The 21857-nt window shown below is 54.9% G+C and overlaps 3 protein-coding genes and 1 non-coding gene across 4 annotated transcripts; 2 read left to right on the forward strand and 2 right to left on the reverse strand.

Moving 5' to 3' along the window:
• Positions 1–224: 224 nt before the first annotated feature.
• On the reverse strand, positions 225–4424 carry TRUB2 (TruB pseudouridine synthase family member 2). Its single transcript, XM_085077142.1, is given in 10 exon segments — positions 225–839; positions 842–870; positions 873–1106; positions 1718–1854; positions 2299–2371; positions 2904–2985; positions 3304–3365; positions 3883–3957; positions 4047–4175; positions 4291–4424. Coding segments are annotated over 10 exon segments (1029 nt in total). The 5' UTR covers positions 4397–4424; the 3' UTR covers positions 225–737.
• Positions 4425–4462: 38 nt separating this feature from the next.
• On the forward strand, positions 4463–9870 carry COQ4 (coenzyme Q4). The gene is given in 7 exon segments (XM_085077145.1): positions 4463–4554; positions 4556–4797; positions 5277–5373; positions 6943–7045; positions 7141–7270; positions 8020–8113; positions 8667–9870. Coding segments are annotated over 7 exon segments (921 nt in total). The 3' UTR covers positions 8830–9870.
• Positions 9871–10950: 1080 nt separating this feature from the next.
• Positions 10951–11039, reverse strand: TRNAR-UCU (transfer RNA arginine (anticodon UCU)). Its single transcript is given in 2 exon segments — positions 10951–10986; positions 11003–11039. It is a non-coding gene; the product is annotated as a tRNA-Arg (tRNA).
• A 113-nt stretch (positions 11040–11152) lies between these two features.
• On the forward strand, positions 11153–21132 carry SLC27A4 (solute carrier family 27 member 4). The gene is made up of 13 exons (XM_085077141.1): positions 11153–11281; positions 13708–13874; positions 14568–14962; positions 15631–15789; positions 16136–16205; positions 16295–16386; positions 16924–17033; positions 17449–17658; positions 17861–17987; positions 18170–18307; positions 18471–18635; positions 19043–19189; positions 19437–21132. Exons 1-13 carry the CDS (start codon positions 11267–11269, stop codon positions 19592–19594), a joined length of 1953 nt encoding a protein of 650 aa, XP_084933267.1. The 5' UTR covers positions 11153–11266; the 3' UTR covers positions 19595–21132.
• The last annotated feature ends 725 nt before the right edge of the window (positions 21133–21857 follow it).

A 21857-nucleotide genomic window follows, 5' to 3' on the forward strand; every position in this document is an offset into this window, starting at 1 on the left:
AGACCCAGCTATAATGAGCTAACAGAGACCAAATGGTGTTACAGAGCTCAGTTTCACCAAAGGGCAGGACATGCTGTCTGCGTGGAGCTTCTGCAGAGCAGGATACCAGAGACTACTGAACACCCTTGGCTCCTCAGGAAAAAAGGGGTAAAAAAAAGTAGCACATGCTGGGTTTTTTAATGGGTCAATGTACATGGATGCATACCGAGCCAAGAACCAACCTCTTCCCCATTAGGACATTTTCAGTTTTATTTTTTGTGTATCCTGTGCATTAGTCCCCATTAGAAGCCACTTTTCATGTGCCGACTCTGGATAAAACCATTTCCTTGCATTGGGTAAGCTGTGTTTTCTCCTGCACATCCCTCATTTAGCCCAAATTTGAGTTCTCACCTGTCTGAGAGCAGGGCTAATGGAAAGAAAATACTCTAGAAGAACACAGGGCAAATAAAATCCATACAGCAGATAAGTTATGCTGCCAGTTGCAAGGAACAAATATGTGCAGTCAAGGGAATACAGCTCTCCAAGACACTACTTCCTGCTGCTAAACAATTTGGGAATGGGTTTTTATATCCCTTAGCAACCTAATGTTCTCAAAGTCAACAGGAATTTTGGCACAGCTACCTCCTGTTAATGAACTGTTTGTGATGCTTTAAAAAAATGATACAGCCTGTCACTGAAGAAAAAAAAAACGCCTCAGATAAAAGTCATCTCAAGGAAAGGGTGGAAGTGAACTGCAATTAACCTCTTTCTGTCTGCTGTCCATCACGTTGCTGGCACATCACTGCTGTATTGTGCTGCAGCGATTGCTCGTGGTTGCTCCTGCAGAGCATGCTCAGCTGTCTCCCCATCCAGCTGATGAAGAGGACTGTTCTCCCCGTGTCCCAGTGTTCTCTCCAGTTCTGCTTCCACTTTGGGCTGACAGTTCCGAATTGCCTCCCGGATGCTCTGCAGGTCCCACTGGGTTCTCGGGAGAGCATCATCCACTGTGAAAACCCCGTCACGTATTCTCCGCACTTGCGTGCACACAGCAGATGATTTCAGCTCCAGACCAATCTCGTGAACCATCTTCCTGAGGTACTGCTGAGTCTCATGCAAGCAATGGATTTCTAGGAGGACAGAGACATCCCTTCAGAAGAAGCAAAGCTTTGACACAAGGTCTGACTTTGTAAATCCAGCCATCACTCACAGTTATGTTGAAAGAACTGGTTTGGCAGAAGATACTATTTAAGACACAGCATGATGTGATTTTCTGCAATACTGCAGGAAAGTATTGCAGAATACTCTTCCAAAGTGAATACTTTAGAAAACAAACCCACAGATATAGGAGAGTAATGTAACCATTTCAAAGGGGATAAAAAAGGCATCTTTTTAATAAATAATTCTTGAGGAAAAGGGGACTGGCTGCAGGAAGGCCAACCACACTTTAAAAAAAACCCAAACCCCACCACTGAAATGGATTACACTGAAACATTGAGCTAAGAAGAATTTCCCCCATAGGTATTCGTGATGCAAATTTTCCAGCCTTTGGCTTAGATCTGAACTGGCAAGGAAAAACCATGAGCTGGCTGGATTTACCACAGAAGTTATGGGCTGATTAGAAATCCCCACCAACCCATTTTGCATTAAATCATGAGTAAGAAAATGAAGTTTACCAACTTATTTGCCATAATACATACTCCCAGTACATACTACCCGGTACATTCTCTACCAGTCCTACCTAGCTGGAATTCTGGAAGTGCAAACTGGAGGCATCGGACACCTGTGATTATTGGGGGGCTTTTTTCCATGGGGCGAATCAACCCTTTAACAGCCAGCTCATATGCCTCTTGTGTTTTCATATCAATGTTAGAATACCTGTGAAAAGAAAAAAGGAGCAGCACAGACATTTAGTACTTCTCTCCAATGAGATTCAAAATATCTCTATCCCAAATAAAACAGAGATGCAATTTTTATTCTTAAAACTGTTAAGTCTTTGCATGTATTTTAGTGGTGTATGTACAATCAGTAGTGTAGTACAGTTTGGGAGGGAGGTACTTGGTCATGTTTACAAGACATTTTTGTCAGCCCTAATGTAGCAGATTGGTCCCAAACCAGCTGGAGATTTCTGGATACAAGGAGGACATTTAACTGCAACCTCTCACCAGAGCACAGAGCAGTGAGAGTAACTCCCCTCCGCCCCTGGCTAGCACTCCAACCTTTAAAGACTTCGATTATGGGAAACAAAATCCCCTCATTTGTTTTCAAGACCAGCAAATGGCAGTGGGCTCAGATCAGCTCATTTCCCTGGTGGATACGCACATCAGCAGGGCCTTTTGATTTGTCCCTTGAATGACAGCAAGAATCCGTTCCAGCTTCTCCCTTGTGATATGATCTGCAAATATTAAGGCAGAAACAAAGTCTCAATTATCCATCCAGAAACTGGAAAGTCTGAAATGTGCCACTGAGGTATTGCTGTTTCTCAGGCAGGCAGTCACATCAAAAGGGGCTGATGAGAGCTGAGGGGTGGCCTTTGCAAAGTCACTTCCCCCAGATCTATATGGAGCAGCACAGAGCTGGACTGCAAAGGGAAGAGTTACTTTGCTTAACTGATCTCAAAATATTGGTGCTCGAGTTTTCTTACTCTATGTTTTCATTCAATGAAATCTAACTGCTATCTCCAAGTGTGATTTACAGGGAGATCTGAGTCCTGACCAGCAACCATCACGACCAACATTCACACTGACTTTGTATATATTGTGGTTAGATTTAGAACAGGGGGATTACAACATCAAGAAGGACTAGAAGACATGCAAGGTGTAGCTTTTGTCATTGTGCAATTCACCTGGTTAAATGCTTTGCAGTTAATCTGCTGTTTGGTGCTCTGTTTAAAAAAAAAAAAAACCTACATCAAATCAGTTTCTTACCAAATGTTGTCTTCTCTACTAACTTCCCTGTGTCTGAGAAGTCATCAGTGGCTTTACCAAAACGTCCACCAACAGTATAAACCTGGAAGAAGGACAAAGAGTGCAATTTATCCAAAAATACTCCAAGCAATTGAGCAGCAGTATTGCACCATGCCCCTGCTAGAAGTGCAGGCTATGAGAGTGTTGCACAAAAAGACAGCAGCATCCTCTGCTTAGAAGGTCACAAGTGGATGCTCACATGAAAGATGAAACTCTGGACCCTGCAAAGCTCTCAAAAGCATTGGTAGGTTTGAAACTCAAGAACAGAATCACTGTCACAAGGCTGCTCTGGGGCACTGGGGCAGGATCAAGTGTGCAATGGCACTCTGGGCTCTGTGGCCTGTTCAGAGCCAGCACCTACCTTGGTCAGGTGGCAGTTGTACAGGTCAGTGAGCAGCTTGTTCCCGTGGCCGATGCCAAGCACTGAAAGAGAAAATGGGGAACCTGTTATTCAGCCTCACAAAAAATCACTGATGTGCATTTACACAGCACTGCACATTCACGCCTCTCTTGCCCCTGGACAGGGCTGTATCTCCTCCTGAGTGATGTCTGAGCAGTTAGACCCCCAGGTTATTGCCTGGCATGAAAATTGTAAAGCTGTAACCAGAGCTCTTGAATTTCCCCGGAACTTTCCACCTGGGTACTGCAAATGCTCAGCAGTGCTGGCCACAGAGAAGCCAGTGCAGGTAGTGGGGCAGAGAAGAGGTTGGTGTCCTCCAGCAAAACTCCGTGTGCTGGGGGGTGAGGATTATCTCCCATCTGGCTTTGCCAGCGGCTTGCTAGGACATTTCTTCTGTGTTTTAGCACTTAAACTCAGAGGGGCTGTGAGATCCAGGGCCTGCTGCAGTGCAATGGCCGAGCCTCCACTCCTTCTTCCCTTCATGGAAACCCATCACGTCGCAGCCGGGAGGACACGGTGCTGCTCCGGGACGACACCCACCGAAGACTCCCGAGGCCTTCACATCCAGCCGATGACCCGCTCCGATCTTCAGCCTCCTGAACCGCGGGCCTCGGACTGCAAGGGAGACAGTGCTGGAGCCGCTCCGCAGCGCCTGCCCGGGGCTCCACCGGCCCCGGCTCCCCCCGGCCCCGCTGTGCCCTTACCGAGGGGGTGGTCGGCCAGCACCGGCACCCTGGCAGCCACCAGCTCCACGGCCCCGCCGCCGTCCGCCGCCGGCACCGGCAGGAAGCGGATCTGCTGCCGCGGGGCTCGTCCCGGCGCCGCGTTCAGCTCTGCGAGAGAAGCGGGGCGGTCAGGGGCGGCCGGCGACCCCCGGCCATGAGATGGGTCAGGTCCCAGCGGCAGCCCCTGGGGATGGGACGGGCTTGGGGGTCCCGCCGCGCTCACCGCGCAGCAGCCGCGTCTCCACCGCCTCCCGGACGCGGCCCCACGCCACCCCCGCCGGTTTGTACACGGCGAAGAGCCCGGCCAGCTCGGCCACGGCCGCCGCCATACCCGCTCCGCCCCGCCCCGCGCCGCGCCAGGCGCTTCCGGGGCAGCGGCGGGGCGAGCGCCGGGGATGCGGCAGCTGCTGCTGCGGGCGGTGCGGGCGGGGATCCCGCTGCTGCGGGCGGGTCCCGCTTCCCCAGGCAAGTGTCCCCCGCCGCAGCCCCTGGGGCGTCCGCGCCAGCCCCTCACCCGGGCCGCTCCCTAACCCGCTGCTCCCCGCAGGCAGGGCCCGGCCGAGCCACAGCGAGCCGCGGGGCCGGGATGGACGCGACTGGGAGGAGGAAGAGGAGGAGGAGGAATTGTGGCACCAGCTGTACCCCGGGCACATCCCCACCAGCCCGCTGCAGAAGGCGCTGCTGGCCGCCGGCTCCGCCGTCATGGCGCTCTGTGACCCCTACAGACACGGTAAGGCCGGCGAGGGGAGCGCCTGCCACCCGCGTCCAGCACATCCCGCTCCCTGTCTCCTGGCAGCTTCGTAGGAGAGTTTATTTCTCCCTTTGTTGTGTGACACCTTTAGTTATGGGGCAAGCGCAGGGCTGAGCACTGACTCGAGGCAGGAGACTGTGAAACAGAGGGAGTGAGGAAACCCAAACACACCCCAGTGTGACCCCTTGTGATGCCGCCCAGACCAGTCTATTTCTCCATAGTCCCTCAGGCCTCATGCCTGCTCCTCCATCTCATTCCCAGGAAGGATCATGTGGGTGACACCAAGGCAGAGTAGTCCTCAAGCTGAATATCTGTGGTTTATGGGGTCCCCACTTTGCCACAGGCTTCTTTCCTGCTTCTGATCAATGGGTTCGTTGCCCTATTTCCTCACCTGCCAACCAAGGGTAGCTGGGTGTTGCGAAAACAGCTTTTGGGTCACTCTCTGGTCTCTCTTTCAGACATGGTGGCAGTCCTTGGGGAGACCACAGGCTGCCTGGCCCTGCCAAACCTGCGAGACAAGATGAAAAACCACCCTGAAGGTTACCGCATCCTCCAGTGCGTCCCTCCCCATCCCTCCCACCCTCAGTGCATGGTTTGTGGTGGGGAGGGAGACACGAGGCCAAGCAGGTTCCTTGGGCCCTGTGAAGGGAGAGCTTGGAAGCAGCACAAGTGTTTCGTTAGCTTTAACCCTCCAAGCTGTTTATTTCACTTTATTTTAAAAGTTCACAGGAGCCCTGTAACATATCTAAGGGCAGGCACTGCTGCCTGTCTGTTCTGCTTCGCTGCTGGAACTGGCAGCTGCTAACACCAGGAGATGCAGCAGCAGGCGCAGGGGAGAAATCCATGGATGTGGATGCTGAGCAGCAATGAGAACACACTGTATCCATGGATTTCTTCCCTGTGCCTGCTGCTTCATTTTCTTGCATTGGAGACTTCATCTCTGCTGGTCTGCCTCCTCCTTAGACACTTCCATATTTTCTTTCCTGTCTCCTGCTGAAATGAGGCCACTTCTCTTGTGTTCCATATTAAGACTCAATTGCTTCTGCTTGCATTTCTGCAAGGACTTGTTGAGTGCAGCAAGTCTGAGGACCAGGAGGGATTTCTCTTATTAACCAAGCTCTCACTGCATATGTACTTGCCTTCTCCCTGTTCCCTGTCGTGTCACACCTGCTGCTTGTTTCATGGAGGAGCTTGAGGAAAGCTGCCTTTTTCCATATGTTTGTGCAGACCAGCCTCATCCTGGCTCTGGAGGTTGACATGGCACAATGCCCAGAGCACTGGGATGGGGCTGAAACCCAGCAGAACTGCCCAGGGAGAGGGCTGGGGAGGGACGTCCCCACCTGCTCCTTGCCCCATGGTATTGCAGGGATTTGCAGGGGTCTGAATTGGGCACACAAGTCTTTTTGTTTTTATCCCCCAAGCTGCTGCGGTCCCTTTGACAACAAGTACACAAGGAAACATCTGCAGCCACTGGGAAACTGGTGCCAGTCCTGTTTATCTCCCTGGCACCTCTACTCCAGGAGCTGAGCAGCTCCTGGATCCACTGTAGGGCTTTTAGTGCGGGAAGAGTTTACCCTGGGAATGGAAATAAAAGGGCTTTTCTTTACTTCCAAGGCTGTGAGGTACCTGTTTGCCAGCAACCTGGAGAGGAGACCTTTCCATGTATGGCTGCCACGTGGCTGCTGGGGAAAGCCTGAGCAGGATTGAAATTAAACCTGTGTTTAAAACAAATTGTCTTTCCTCTTTGGGGTTATTCCTTTGAAGCTGTGCTGCTTTGCAGGGCCGGCTGTTGCTGGGGGCTGTGCCTGGCTAGTAGCCCACACAGCAGTAGCATTTAAGTGCAGAGGACACTGGTGTTTTTCCCACCAGAGTTGTTACAAAGGCACAAGATAAAGGCCCTTTTATTGCCAAGGCTTCAGGTAGATCCTTTAAGCAATTCATGTCCCAGGCTGAGCAATAGAAATGCAGACGATGCTGTCCCTGCAGTGAGCAGTCAGGATCTGCACAGGAAAAACAGTGAGGAAGGGCAGAGGCAGAGGTGGAGGTTTCCAAGGGCTCATTTTCTTCAGAACCTGCTCCTGTGGGTTTCACTGGGAGTCTCACTAACCTGTGTTTTGCTTTCAGGGAACGGCCTCGCATCCGTCTCTCCACCCTGGACATGGCCAGGCTGCAGGGGCTGCCGGACGGCTCGCTGGGCCGGGAGTACGTCCGGTTTTTGGAGGACAATGTGAGTGTGGGGTTTCATGGGGTGCACATTTCTGTGGCTGATCCCTGTGCTGAGAGCCCAGATGTGAGTTGAGCTGGACTTCCCTGGATTTGCAGAAGGTTTCTCCGGACACCCGGATGCCTCCCAAGTTTGTTGATGATGAAGAGCTGGCATATGTGATCCAGCGGTACCGAGAAGTCCACGACCTGATGCACACCCTCCTGGGCATGCCAACCAACATGCTGGGTGAGCAGCAGGGGCTACACTGCCAAATCCACCAGTGCTTGCCTCTCCCAGGAATGGAGCAGGCTGGGTCAGTTGGGCTCCTTGAACCTCAGCCTGGGTTGGTGTGTGGGGATTTTGCATCATCACTGGCTCTGTGGTGACTGAGAGGCCATGGGCTGTCCCCTTCTCCCTGCTGGGAGATGCTCTGCCCAAGACCTGGGCACAGGCAGCCACTGGATGGGTGGTTTCTGCCTGGCAGGGAGGGTGGCATGGAGAGAGGGATGTTTTGCAAGCTCTGTGTGAAGGCAGAAGGGAATTCCCTGGTTGCTCCTTATCTGCACGTCTCTGTGTCCTTTGCCCTAATTTTGTGTCTGACTCAATAGCAAGTCACAAGTGCAGCCTTGCTGGTACCTGTGGGAACCAGCATGACAGGTCTCCTACGCAGGCTTTGCCTGAGCCCAGGCAGTTTTGCAAAAGGCCTGTCCTGTGCTGGCAGAGCCACACGGAGCATCAGGCCCTGGCACAGCATTGCCAAGGTCTGCCGGGAGTTGGCCTGCCTGGGACGTATTCCCCAAGCTCCCAGGGGTTGTGGGATGGGTGGTGTGTGACAAGGCCCATCCTGGCACAGGATGAGGCCATGGCCAGACTTGGGAAGCATTCCCAAGTAGCCATTTTAGAAAGGGCAGATGTGCAGCCTGTGTTGAGGGACTACACAGCCCTGGCTGGCTCCAGGTGCTGTGCCCACTCACAGCCTCCCTGCTCCCTCCCAGGTGAGGTCGTGGTGAAGTGGTTCGAAGCCGTCCAGACAGGGCTGCCCATGTGTGTCCTGGGAGCAGCGTTCGGCCCTGTCCGGCTCAGCACACGGTAGGTGCTTCATCTCTGCCCTGGGAACACCCAGCCTGTGTGATGCTTTCACATGGCCACTGGGGACAAACAGGGGACACTGCTGCTTTGCAGGGGGGAGTCAGTCAGGTGTGAGCTCACTGCTGTCCCCACATCCCAAGGAAGCTGTGACAGCTTTGCTTGGTCACTGAAGCAGAACCTGATGCTTAATCTGCATTCCTCCAGCACCAGGGCCTCCGTGCCAGGCAGGAGCAATTCTGGGCCTTGGATAGGCATGTGTTGAGGGCCAGTAGGACCCTCACCACACTGACAGCTGTTCCTGCCCCAGCACATCTGTTTTGGTGGCCTGGCAGTTGCAAAGCCTGAGTTTTGGTCCTGGGTTGGTGCTGTAAAATTCCTTGCACACCATCCTCTTCTGTGCCTCAGTTTCCCCTGTGAGTTAAGCAGAGGGGATGCTAGAAAGTTAGAGTGGTACACAGGACCCACGGGCTTCCTATCAGCCTACACTGGGGACTTGGAGAAGGAAATTAACAAAATGTGGATATCAAAACTGCCACCACCTGTATTGTTCCAGAAAGCTGCAGGTCCTGGCCACCGAGCTGGTTCCCTGGGCGATTCGGAGTGGGCTCAATGCCAGCTGTGTCCTGAACATCTACTACGAGCAGCGCTGGGAGCAGCCAGTGGAGTCCCTGCGGGAGGAGCTTGGCATCTTCCCTCCCCCGACTGTCCGAGTGTGAGAGCTCCTGTCAGGAAGGGCCCAGGGGATCCCTGTCGGCAGCCAGCAGCCAGCAGCCAGCAGCCAGCCTCTGCAGCACTGCATATCCTCCTGCCCTGCCTGGGGGCACAGCGTGGCTGTGGCTCTGCCACCAAAGACCTGAGGGCTGTGTTTTCTCCTGCCAAGAGCTGGCACCATCCTGTTGATAGAGGCCAAGTGGCATCTCCCTGTGCCATGTCAAAACTGGACCTTTTTTGCTGTTTGTGATTTCGGTTGAGGGATGTCAAGGTCAGATGTGCCTTTGCCAGCTGGGTCTGGCTGCTCATGTCTCCCGGCAGCAGCAGCATTCTGGAACTGATACTCCCTAATGCTGGGAGCACTCTGCAGCAAATCAGTGCCTTGGCCTTCTGCAGCTCTGGGGCTCTGCAGGTAAATCCTTTCTCCTACCTTTCCTGGGAAGACAGAGGCTTCACATCTTGGAGCTGCCCTGGACTGGAGCTAAACCAGTGATTTTCAGAGGATCACAGGGGCAGGTTTATTGTGTGCGATGGTGAAATCCCATCTTGTACTGGTGCCTAACCTGTCTCCTGTTGGGTCATATTGGATGTACCTCACTCATGCCTCAGAGGCCAGGCAGTGTATGATTGTGTGCCCATGGGGCAGGCAGGGAAATACCTTTGGTTATTTTCCCTCCTGGATTGGGTGTTTTGAGAGCCGATCCCAGTCTGCCGTGTCTCCCTGGAGTCCCTCCCCATCAAAAATTATGAAATCCACATGATTGTGCTGGGATTTCAGTAGGAATCATCCCTTCCTTGGGCAACAAAATGACACAGCCAGAATTACAGGATTGAATCCAGTGAGTGCAGAAATGGTGGCTGCTCATGCTGTGTCTGGGAGCTGATTACTGTCTAGGTTAATTAAACTGTGCTCCAGCCTGCCAGCAGCCAGGGAGCAGAGTTGCTGGATGTGATGGCAAAGAGCCACGAGGCCAGGGGCTCTTTGTACATGTGTGTTTGCTGTTGGAATTCCTTCTTGCTTAATAAAATCCACAGTGGAGCTTGTAGTTTGTCACCCCTGTCCTTTTGCCCCATGTCCCCTCCTGAGCTGGAGATCTGATGTGAATCCTCACCACTTTTTGGCTCCAGCAGGTTTCCTTCCTGCCCCCACCTCCCCCCCTTCCCCGCCAAACCCCCTTTTTTTAAATTCTCCCTGCATCATCCACCCCACAAGCCAGACTTTGGGTTTTTCTCCAAAGCCTCCCTTGGCCCCCGGAGTTATTTTAAACAGATACTAAAAGACAGCATATAAATACATCCTTCAGCTGCCAGTGAAACACACAGTGTGGGGGTTGTCCTAGTGCAGTGGTCGAGATGAAAGAAACATTTGCCTCTAAAATGACCCAGAAATGTGCTTTTCTGTATCAGAAATGTCAGAGCCTTGGGGTGGATAAACCAAAGGGCGGCAAAGATTTGCTTCCAGGAGCTCTGAGAAACAGTCAATGAAACATGGGAAAGGATGGCCATGAGAGAGGGTTTTGCTGTATTTTGGGTTATTTAATGCAGCTGTGATGTGCCCAGGCTGTCAGTGTTGGTGGTGCCGCCTTCGTGCAGCCTTCGTGCGTGAGTGAGGCATGAGTGGCTGGTGCCGCCGCTACAGAAATGGTACATCATGTAATTTTAAACGGCATCTGCTCAGCCAGATCAAGTAACAGTGTCTGTGGCTCCTGTTCCTGCAGCCATCGCTTGAGGAGCCTGCGGAAAGAAGGCAGCAGAGGCAGCAGAGGGTGATTTGGGGAGGGCAGACACCAGCCACATGAAAATGCTTTTTTTGGAGAGGATTTATTCGCTGTGGGCAAGTGTGTGCTCCATCATGCCCGTGCTGCAGGGCCGTGCTGGGATGCGGTAACCGTAACTCCTGAAATGCTGGGATGGATGCCCGGTTACTGATCCCCGGTAGGGCCGGGTTTTTCCCCCCTGCCCTGGCCGCCCCTGGCTCCGCTCCCAAAACACGCGTCCCCCTCGGCGCTCTCCCGAACACGGGCGAACCCTTAGGGGCGGCAGCGCCCGGGGACGACCGCGGGTCCCTCCGGCCCCATGCGGCCACGGAGCCCCGAGAGCGATCGCCGCGCCCCGGCGGCAAAATGCGACTCTGGTGGGACTCGAACCCACAACCTTTGAATGACTCCCGTCACACGCTAGAAGTCCAATGCGCTATCCATTGCGCCACAGAGCCCTCGCTCTGCCGCGCCGCCCTCACCGCCTCTTCCGCGCGCCCCGCCCGCCCCGCCCGTGCCACCGCTCCCCGGCACCGCGCCCGTCATCGCGGGGCCGGGCCGGTGCACCGGGCGGGACTACAGCTCCCGGCGGCCCGCGCTGCCCGCCCCTCCCTGCCCCTGCCGCAGAGCCGGGCGGGCCCTGCTCCCGGCCCCGCTCCCGGTGCAGGTGGCCGGGCCGCAGCGGATGCCCCGGAGTCCGGTAAGAGCGCGGCACCGTCCTCCCCACCCCGCTCCGTCTGCTCCCGGCGCCGCCGCGGCGGCCGCACTCCTTCCCGGCTGGCGGCCCCGCGGGCTCCCCATCAGGCGCCGCGGCCCTGCGGGCGGCACCGGGGTCCCTCCGCCCCGCCGATTGCCGCATGAGGTGCCGGGGCTCCTCGTGGGGCACGGCGGCGAGCGCCGGGGTCCCTCAGCTCCGCGGTGTCCCCACGAGCGCGCCGCGGGCCCTCGCCCCGCCGAGAGCGGCTGTGCCCGGGCGGTTCCGGGGCCTGGCTGGGGCTGGGCGGTGGGGCCCGGCTGCATCCCGGTGCGGGGCCCTCCCGGCCTTTCTGCCCCGTGTGATGGGGCTGGGGCAGCGCTGCTCGCCCTCCCTGCTGGGCACCCCGGGAGGGTGAGACGGGTGTCCCTGCCTAGGGCAGGTGGGGGACAGGTGCCTCCCAGGTGCCTCCCAGGTGCTTCCCAGGTGCCTTGAGAGCTGGTGCTTCTCACAGCCCGGCCACCTGCCCGTTGTCCCCCTCATGACCCGCTCCCCGGCCCTCCTCGGGCTCGGTGCTCCCGGGGTGGATCCCCGCACTTTGCCTCGGTGCCTGCTGGCCGTGAGCTACAGGCAGGGTTTCGTTTTCTCTGTGCTGATGCAGCTGGACAAGACCTGAATCTGTAACGCAGGGCTGGAGGTCTCTGGCATTGACACACCGGGTATCTGTCGGGAATCTCTCCGCGGTTCTCTCCGCAGGAGGCACCGGGATGCCGGTGTGAGGTGGAGATGCGAGCAGAGGATAACAGGGGCTTGCCTGAGCCTGCCTTGCCTTCAAGCGGGAGATTAGGCACTTTGCTGCCCACACAAGAGTGGGCCTCCCCCGCTGCTGCCTCTCCACATCTGGCTGGTGTGAGCCTGTAAGGAAGGGCCCAGGTCCTGGCTGAGGCACAGTGCCCTCACTTTGATGGTCATCTAAAAGTTGCCCTGTTTAAGTGCAGGGAGAGACTGCCAGGCAAACGCTCAGTGAGTCCTGCCCTGCTAAAAGGCAGAGGGACTGTGTTGTGGGACATCACATCTGGGAGGTAGGTATTTACTGGAGAGTGTTCAGAGGTCAGTGGCACAAGGGGGGAATCTCAGGATAAGGTGGGAAGATGTCTCCAGGTGTCATCTTGTGCTCTGGTGCATCCCAGCCTGCTGCTGGTGGCATGGCTCAGAGGTGGGACAGCCAGTGTGACATGGAAGGGCACAGTGACCGTGTGGCACTGCCCCTGGCAGCATCTGGTATCAAATCCACAGAGGCTCCTTGGACCTGGGGGGACTGCACAGAGCTGAGGGAAAGCTACAAGTGTGGCTCTTAGCCCCAACTGTAGTAGAGCCCATGTGGGGCTTCCAGCTTCAGAGCAGTGAATCAATCTTCAAGAGGGAAATGATGCAAGTGTTTCCTTCCTCTTTGGCCTGTGTCCATGCCAGGAAGGGCCAGTTTTATCTAGGAGCTGTGAGGGTCACATCGCTGTCCTTTTCCTCCTCCCAGTGCTGATCACAGTCTCTGAGTCTCAGAGCCACTTCTGGGGTGTGTCTGGGACAGAGATGCTCTTTTGCAGGGACAAGTACCAGAGACTGAGTCACTGTCCCCAGGGAATGGGGCAGGGGTCTGGCACTATTGGCAACAGTGACAGCCCTTATTCTGCCCACTCCAGCCTGGCTTCATCCCGGACCTGCTCTGGCAGTGTCTCCAGCCTAACCAGGCCAGGAAACTGCCCACCAAAACGAGGGTTTGCAAACACAAGCAGAGCTCAAAGGACTGAGTTTCCTGTCTCTGATCCTGCCTGAGCTGTGTCACGGAGCGCATGGAGCTGTGCTCTCCCAACAGCCATGCTGGCTGTCCTGGAGCCAGACGTGCAGGAGAGCTCATACCTGGGGCCTGAGTGACTCTGGATTTTGAGGACAGAGGGAATCTCTGGGATAGAGAGTAATTTGGAGCTGGACTTTGTCAGTCTGTGACTGAGGGGCTGAGCCAGCCCTGCCTGCCATCACCCTGGAGGCTTCCAATCATCTGTACAAGGTCTCCTGCCATGACTCTGCTTCCACATCCATGGGAGTGACTTTATCCTGCATCTCATGTTGCTGGGCCATGGCCGTACCCCTGGCTGGTGTGCAGGATGTGGCTCCGCAGGTGGGAATGGCCGGGCTCTCGGCTGGCACCAAGCAGTGCCGTGCTGATGGCTCAGTCAGAGGCCATCTCCAAGGTCAGATAAAGTTACATCTGTGGGAGCTCTGGGCTGTTGGGTTACATACTCACTGCCAGGAGGACTGATGACTCAGGGACCTCATCCAGGAAACTGAGGGCTGCTCAGGCATCCCTCATCCATGGGGTTGTTGTCATCAGGTCTAGTGTGCGTGGTTTGATGGCTGTGGTTTCTCTCTCCCCACAGGCCACGATGCTGCGTTTGGCTGCTTTTGCAGCTGTGCTGCTGTTCTTCAGGGTCACTCTGGAACTGTCCTGGGCCCAGGCCATCCCTGCTCTCTTCATCTTCTATCTGGCATCTGGCGGATGGGACTTCTTCCTCATATTCCTCAAGACAATACGAAGGGACGTCACGTAGGTGTCTCGGCTGGGGTTGCCCAACCATTCACCCTCCCCCTGGCCCTCTGCTCAGCCCTGGTGTATGTGTATGTGTGAGCACAGCCCCTCACTCCTGCACAGCCTGGGTTTCTGTTGGCACTTGGCCCAGCTGGAAGGAGATCTCCCTCTGCTTTGTCCGGGTGACTCCAAACTCTCGGGCATAGTTTTCCCAAGAAGGATAGATTTCAGCTGAGCTCAAAGTCTATTGACTGTCCTTGTACTCAAAGTCTATTGACTTACCTTGTACTACTGTCTCTAAAGCTGCTGGTGTGGCACCAGGCCCTTGTGCACAGTTCATTCTGAGTTGGTACCAGGCTGTGCCAGCTCCTGGTAAGGATTTGTGGGGGAGGGAGTGGTGGTACCTCTTGGAGAGCACCCGAGGCTCAAAAATGCCCCTTTGATCAGGGGCATCCCTGTCTACAGACTTCCAAAACATATCTCTCCCCGGCCTCCATCAGTCCCTGGCTAAGAGCATATTTGCAGATGAGCTCTGCCTATGTCCACACTGCTCAAGGGAGCACCCAGAGCTGCTGCTTAGAGCAGGGTCTGGTGTAAGTGCTGGGCTGTTGCAGCTCCTGGGAAGGTCCTTGTGCTGTGCTGGCTTTGCTGGAGGAAGTGGTTTTGCAGGGGTCACTGAGCAGCTGCCCTCTTGCTCCCTTCCTTTGGCAGCACGGGGCTGGTCCTGTTGCGGGTGAAATGGCAGGTATGGAGGCACGTCAGGGAGAAGAACACAATCGCCAAGATCTTCCAGAAGACCGCGAGGAAGTATCCAGAGAAGACAGCACTGATCTTCCAAGGCACAGGCGAGAGCTGGACATTCCGGCAGCTGGACGAGTACTCCAATCAGGTGGCCAATTTCTTCTACGGCCAAGGCTTCCGCTCGGGTGACGTGGTGGCACTTTTCATGGAGTCCCGCAATCAGTACGTGGGGCTGTGGCTCGGCCTGGCCAAGATCGGGGTGGAGACGGCCCTCGTGAATTCCCACCTGCGCATGGAGGCCTTGCTGCACTGCATCACCATCTCCAACTCCAAAGCTGTGGTTTTTGGGGTGGAGATGATGGAAGGTGAGGTGCTGGCAGATATTTTGGGGATGCTTTGGACTGGAGGGAGGTGTGTCTAATCTGTGGGTTCAGTGTTCCTTTCCTGCCCATCACAGAATAGAGATCTGGAAGCAAGTTGAATCATCCAGAAATTAGATTTGGGGGGTTTTTTGTTGGTGGTACCTTTGGACAGTGGTCAGGATGTGGAGTGCAGTGCTGTCTGCCTCCTAAGCAAGTCAGCCTTCCTTGTGCCTCTCGAGTCCATTCCCATCATGGATCCCTGGGCTGGGCTGGGCCTGCCCCATTGGACGGGAGGAGCCTCCCCTTGCTCTTGTGGCTGTTGCCACATCCCTGCAGCACCCTGGCTTCAGCTCCTTGTGTGTTTCAGCCCACACCTCTGAGGTTGATGGTGTCAACAGACCTCTTGGCACCAAAGAGATTTTGGATGGGGAAAGATGGAGAACAGGATCTTCTGGTCCCTGAAGAGGTCTGGGCTGTGGCCCCAGCACCTGTTAATCATGGGAACAACACCTGCTTGGGATGGCTGTGAGCCCTTTGGGGACTCTGCCAAGCACAGTGGGGGTACTGCTACCTGGAGCAGTGTGTCCCTCAGACTGTCTGGGAGGGCAGGGGGTCTCTGTGCTGTAGCCACCCTGCAGCCTTTCTCCAGCTCCCCTCTTTTACTTTCTCAGCAATGCAGGAAGTGCAGCCCTCCCTGGATAAATCCGTTCATCTCTTCTGGTCCGGGGAAGGAAGCCCTGAATCTGTGCTTCCTGGTGCGAAACACCTGGACCCCCTCTTACAGATGGCTCAGCGACACCAGCCAGCCCCCCCTAATAAGGGCTTTCTTGGTATGTGGGCAGCTCCTGGGGCCAGACCTGTGGAGGTGATTTTGTGGATCAGCCGATTACAGCTCTGGAAAGATTGGCTGCTGGGGATGCCGATGGCATGGGGTGTTTGGGAGGGTCATACTCTGGTGTTGGAAGCCCAGCCCTGTGTGGAGCAGCCTTGTTGTACCCTCCATGTGTCCAATGAACCTGATCTATCCAGGGTGATCCCAGCATGTGCTTGGGGCTGTTACATAAGGGTTTTGGCTCAGCTGGCATGAGTAAAGTGTTTAAATTTTGCTTGTCCCCTCTCCTGGTGTGGCCAGCTTCTAGATTGGGAATGTGACCTTGTCTCCTCATTGCTCCCCAGATAAACTCTTCTACATCTACACCTCTGGCACGACGGGGCTGCCCAAGGCTGCCATTGTGGTGAACTGCCGGTAAGGTCATGGACAGGGGCTTGGGGAGGATGGGGCTGAGCTCTGCCTTGTCCTAGCTCAGCACCCCTGACCCTTCACCCTCCCCTCAGGTACTTCCGCATGTCCAGCTTAGTTTTTTACGGTTTTCGGATGAGGTCTGACGATGTGATGTACGACTGCCTCCCGCTCTACCACGCTGCAGGTAACGTGTGCCATACAGAGCCTGGCATCCCGGGACTGACTCTTGCCTCAGCCAAGCCCAGAGCTTGGGCTGGACGCTAGTGTGGCTGTGATCTCCATGTCGAGGAGAATCTGAGTGCTGCTTGCCGTGTTGTCACCGAGGCTTTTTCTGCCTTTTCCCTGGAAGCCAAGAATCGATCTGGCTGACCTTTGGAGTGGGGAGTGTGTGGGGAGGGCATTATCCTAACCTAGTTTTGGAATAGCCCTTCTTTATTGCTGCTCCCTGTGGAAAGTAAGGGGGGAAGGTCATGGAGAAGGGGAAGCAGTGCCTGCCTGGCTGGCTGAGATGTGCTGGGATGTTTAGGTGCAAAGTGCTGCCCTACATGTTACTGCTGTGTGTCTCCTCTCTTGTGCCCGTGGTCCTGGGGTCTTTGGCTACATGAAGCCCCACTACTGTGAGCCAGCCATGGCCTCTGCCTTGCCCTGCCAGTTCTTTCCCCAGGTGGGCTGGGCTGGAGGTGTTTGGGGACTGAGGGCTTTCCTGGCTGCCTCTCTGCAGGGAACATCGTGGGGATCGGGCAGTGTCTGCTGCAGGGCATGACGATTGTCATCCGCAAGAAGTTCTCAGCCTCACATTTTTGGGAGGACTGTGTGAAATACAACTGCACGGTGAGGCTGTGAGGCAAGGGGCCAGCTGGGAGTGGGGAGTGAAGCCTGGGGGTCTGTGCCATGGTGGGGAGAGCCCAGCTGCTGGAAGTAGGGGATGCCTGGACCAGTTCTGTCTGTCCAAAACTGCCTTTCAGCCCAGGTGAGGCTGTGTCCTTCCCAGCTGGGCTGGTAACTATGTGTCCTCCTTGTGCTCCAGCACTAGTCAGGAGACACTGGATGTGTTTCACAGCCTGGAGAGGTGGGTTAACCAGGGAAGGACAGGCTGGATGAGTTAGTAGAACTTCTGGTTTTTAGTGCGGCCTCTTTAGCAAACTTTGGGTGTGTTGTGCCATTCCTTCCTGCCCTGAAGAAACCTCAGACAACCCGGGGCCTGGCAGAGGGGTCCTAGTGAGTCTTTCCTCTCTGTTGCTCCCAGATCGTGCAGTACATCGGGGAGATCTGCCGCTACCTGCTGAACCAGCCGTACCATGATGCGGAGCGGCAGCACCGGGTGCGCATGGCCGTGGGCAACGGGCTGCGGGCCTCCATCTGGAGGGAGTTCATGGCCCGCTTCGGCATCGCCCAGGTGGCCGAGTTCTATGGAGCCACCGAGTGCAACTGCAGCCTGGGAAACTTTGATGGCAACGTAAGGCCCCACAGTCCTTCTTCATGTCCCAAAGGGTGACAGCTGGGCTGGGCAAGGTTGGAAACTCAAATGGGCTGTTTGCTCCTTGGCCCCGAAGGGTTTTGGCTGTTGTGTTGTACCATCTCTGTGGTGCCTTGGGCATGTGGGTTCAGATGGGATACATGTCCTTGCTACCCACAGCTCTGAGCTCTTTCTGTTCTAGGTTGGGTCATGTGGCTTCAACAGCAGGATCCTACCAGGTGTGTACCCCATTGGTTTGGTGAAGGTGGATGAAGACACTATGGAGCTGATCCGGGGACCAGATGGTGTCTGTATCAGCTGCAAACCAGGTGAGGACAGCCACGGGGATAAAATCTCCTCAGTCCTGTGTGAGTGTTTCATGATACATCGAGATAATTTCCTGGGTTTGTCTCTGCTCAGTTAAACCCCAACAACTCCATTAGACAAGCTTTTTGCTTAGGGGGGCGGGGGTGGTGGTGTTTCCCTCCTTCATACCCTCTTCTCACTGCAGGGGAGCCAGGGCAGCTGGTGGGTCGCATTGTCAAGAGCAATCCCCTGCAACACTTCGATGGCTACCTGAATCAGTCAGCCACCAACAAGAAAATTGCCAGGGATGTGTTTACAAAAGGGGATGCTGCCTATCTCACAGGTGAGGCAAGCAGGACTCCTCAGTCTGCTGGGAGTGGAGGAGAAGGGCACCTGTGTGGGAATGGGGTCTGTTCCAGGGTAGCGCCACTGCCCTGAGATGCTCCAGGGTTGCTCCTAGCCACTTTGACATCTCATTTTTTTGCCTGTTCCTTGCTTTCCTATAGGGGATGTCCTGGTGATGGACAAATATGGCTACATGTACTTCCGAGACCGCACTGGGGACACATTCCGATGGAAAGGGGAGAACGTCTCCACCACGGAGGTGGAGGGAACGCTGAGCCGCATCCTCAACCTGACGGATGTGGTGGTTTATGGTGTGGAGGTCCCAGGTAGCTGAGAGGGAAGTGGACAATCAGGGGAGGCAGGCAGGCCTCCAACACTTGAGTGTGAACATGTCCTGCATGTCCAGATTGATGTGTCCTTTAACAAGAGAGGGCACTGGGGCTCCCTGTGGCCGAGCTGGGAAGAGACCACAGGGGATGTGGCTAGCATGAACCAGAGGGTTTTCTCACTCTCAAGCTTTGGTCTGATTCTGGCTGGTTTGTTAAGGACCCTGTGTCCTTCCTGGCCATGCCTGTGACCGCAGCGTGTCTCTGGTAGCCCTTGCCACAGGGTGGTGACACAGCTGGACCTGCCAGCACTTCAGTACAAAGCAGGGTCTTGCTGGCATGGGGCAGAGGGGAGATGATGCTACAGGGACAATGTGTCTGAGTGCTCTTCCTTCTCTGCCTCTTAGGGGTTGAGGGGAGGGCAGGAATGGCAGCCATCGCTGACCCAGAGAACTCCTGTGACCTAGAAGACTTTTCCAGCAAGCTGAAAAAGGCCCTGCCACTGTATGCACGTCCTGTCTTCCTGCGGTTCCTACACGAAGTCTCCAAGACAAGTGAGCCGTGGCATGCACACTTACACTGGACATGGAGCTGGGGGAGCCTGGGAGGGGGAAACCTGGTTACAGAGATCAGTGTGTAGGGTGGGGATGGAGCCTCTCTGCCCCACAGAGCCTGCGGCCAGTTCCTCAGGTGGTTTTGAGGCATGGGATACAAGGCTGGGTCTTGGGCAACACAGATGTGGTGAGTATGGACATGTGTGTGGCCAGTGAGCCCTTGCTCCTTCTTCTCTCCCCATTCCAGGCACTTACAAGTTCCAGAAGATGGAGCTACGGAAGCAGGGCTTCGACCCCACGCTGGTGAAGGACAGGTTGTATTTTCTGGACTCCAGGCAAGGCCGTTACCTGCCTCTGGACCAGGCAGCGTTCAGCAGGATCCAGTCGGGAGAGCAGAAGCTGTAACTGGTGGGGCTCAAGCAAGGCACCTCCCAAATCCTGCTGGGGACATGGGGCAAGGCAGGCACTGGGGAAGGAAAGGTTCATGGAGTGATAAAACGGCACACTAGAGATTTTATTTGACGAGTTTTACAGATAAGGGTTTGGGGGTAACACAGAGGGGACTGAGGGGAGGGGGATGGTCACATACCAAAGCATTGACTCATTATGGCTTTATTTTCTACTTGGTACAGTGGTGGTGGTCCCATGCCACAGGAGGGGCAGGGCCCTGGCCAGTTGAGGAGGGGTGGGGTGCCCCTGCGATTCCACTTTGCTTTTCCTGTCTTTCCCTCCCTTTTCCTGCCTGCAGTAACCCTTCCTTGTGAAGGCCATGAAGGGACCAGTGCTGGGCTCTTCCCCACTCCTCTACCAAGCAGCCAGCTCCCCCTTGGCACAGGGACCCCACTGGCAGAGGGAAGCTGGGTGCCAGGTGCAACCCCTTCCCTCTGCATGGCCCTGCTGGTGTTGTGTGTCTGCTGTGAATCAGGGGAGCAGGGTAGTATTGGGCTCAGGAGTGGGACAGGGGTGTGTTTCTGCCATGCCTTTCTCTCTCCTGGGGATGACATTTCTATTTTTCACAATCACACGCACATTATATTATATTATATATATATATATTATACACGCTGACTTTTTTTTTTCAATCTTAATTTATTATCTATACTTTTGAATGTGTCCCGGGTTTGTGCAGTAGGTGGAGGGATAGCCCAGACCTGTCCTCTCTTGGAGAATCCTTTTCTCTCACAGGGAGATGGGATGCTCATCTGGGACTGATTCTCCTCTTCCAGCGTGGGTGCAGCTGTATATGTCCTTGTGGCCTTGCTCCATGGTGGAGGACATGAGCAAATCCCACTGTCTTGTGTGCACTTCTCTGGGTCTTTTACTTCCATCTTTCGTGGATGCAGCATTGTTTTGTGGACCTTCTTCCCTGCAGAAAGCAAGTGGGAGAGTGGGAAGAAGGGCCGAGTTTGCCTTTGCTTAGATGTACTCAGCACCACGGAGCAGCTCTCAGGGCTTTCCTGCCGTGATGTCAGTGTCCTGAACAGGGGAGGCAACTTGCCTGGGGAGAGAACGTCCTCTGGAGGGTGGCCTCTGTGAGAGCCTGACTTCATGTGCTCTGCATCCCTTCCCAAAAGAGCCCTCCCTGTCTCCAGCGCCGGAGCAGGGCCCTGAACTGAAATGTCCGTGTGAAACACCTGACTTGTGCTATGTGAATTCCCCATGTTGTGTCTGACGTGAAACAGCCTCAGCAGCAATGTCTGATTCCAGTCCTCGGAGAACATGCAGAAATGTCTCTTCCAGAGAAAACTCTGGGTTGGGGTTTATTTTTTTTTTTTGTTATTTTAATGATTTGGTTTTATGCTGTTAGCAGGGTTACTCCTTAAAACGATGTCTGTCTTTTGTGAGGGCAGGGTGTGTCTGCTCTTCTAGCTGTGCTTCCACACCAACGTACCTGCCTGCCCCAGTCTGTCCCGGTCTCACAATTAAACACAAGTATGGGTCTATGCTGGAGTTTCCTACCTCTTCCTTGTACAGTCCTGTTCTGTCAGGGAAGGCGAGGGAGTGTGCTGGTTTGGGAACTGCCACTCCAGAGCATCACCTCGCTGTGTGTATTTTGACTCAACTTAGAGCAGGGGGAACAAGCCCCTTGCTGCTGGGTTTAATGACTCTGTGAACACATGTTGATCAGACCCTCCTCAGTTCCCTCCACTGACTCCCCACATCCCCTTTCTCCTTTTCCTGTCCTCAGCACTGCCATCCTGGTTTCTTCTGTCCCCCCTGTTTACCCTGGGACATCTGGCTCTTCCGCCCCTCTCCTGTTCTCTCTTTCCTCTTCCTGCTGCTTCTCTCTGTGTTTGTCCATGCTGAACTTCCCAGCTCATTTCTGCCCTTGCAGATAAGTTTTTTGGAAGTCATTCCCCTTCCCTTGCTGTCAGAACCATCTTTTACACCATCTGCATCCAACCCTGGTGACAGGAGAACCTGGCTCCTTCTTGGTATGTGGCTGCCAGGGACAAATGTCTTCCATGAGCCTGTGTGAAGTGTGTTGCCTGGTGAAACACACCATAAGAAAAGTGCCAGAAATTTGCATCCATTATATACCAGCTGCACCTTTGGACATGTTCAAATTGATGTCTTCTCCATAATCTCTAAGCTAAAAGCTTTAATTTTAGTTTTTCAGTCTGCTGGACACTCACCAGCCTCTGTCCCAAAGCAGCAGGTGGAAAAC

Source organism: Lichenostomus cassidix, chromosome 17 (genome assembly GCF_008360975.1).
Source record: "Lichenostomus cassidix isolate B80296 chromosome 17, HeHo_3.0, whole genome shotgun sequence".
NCBI lineage: Eukaryota > Metazoa > Chordata > Aves > Passeriformes > Meliphagidae > Lichenostomus > Lichenostomus cassidix.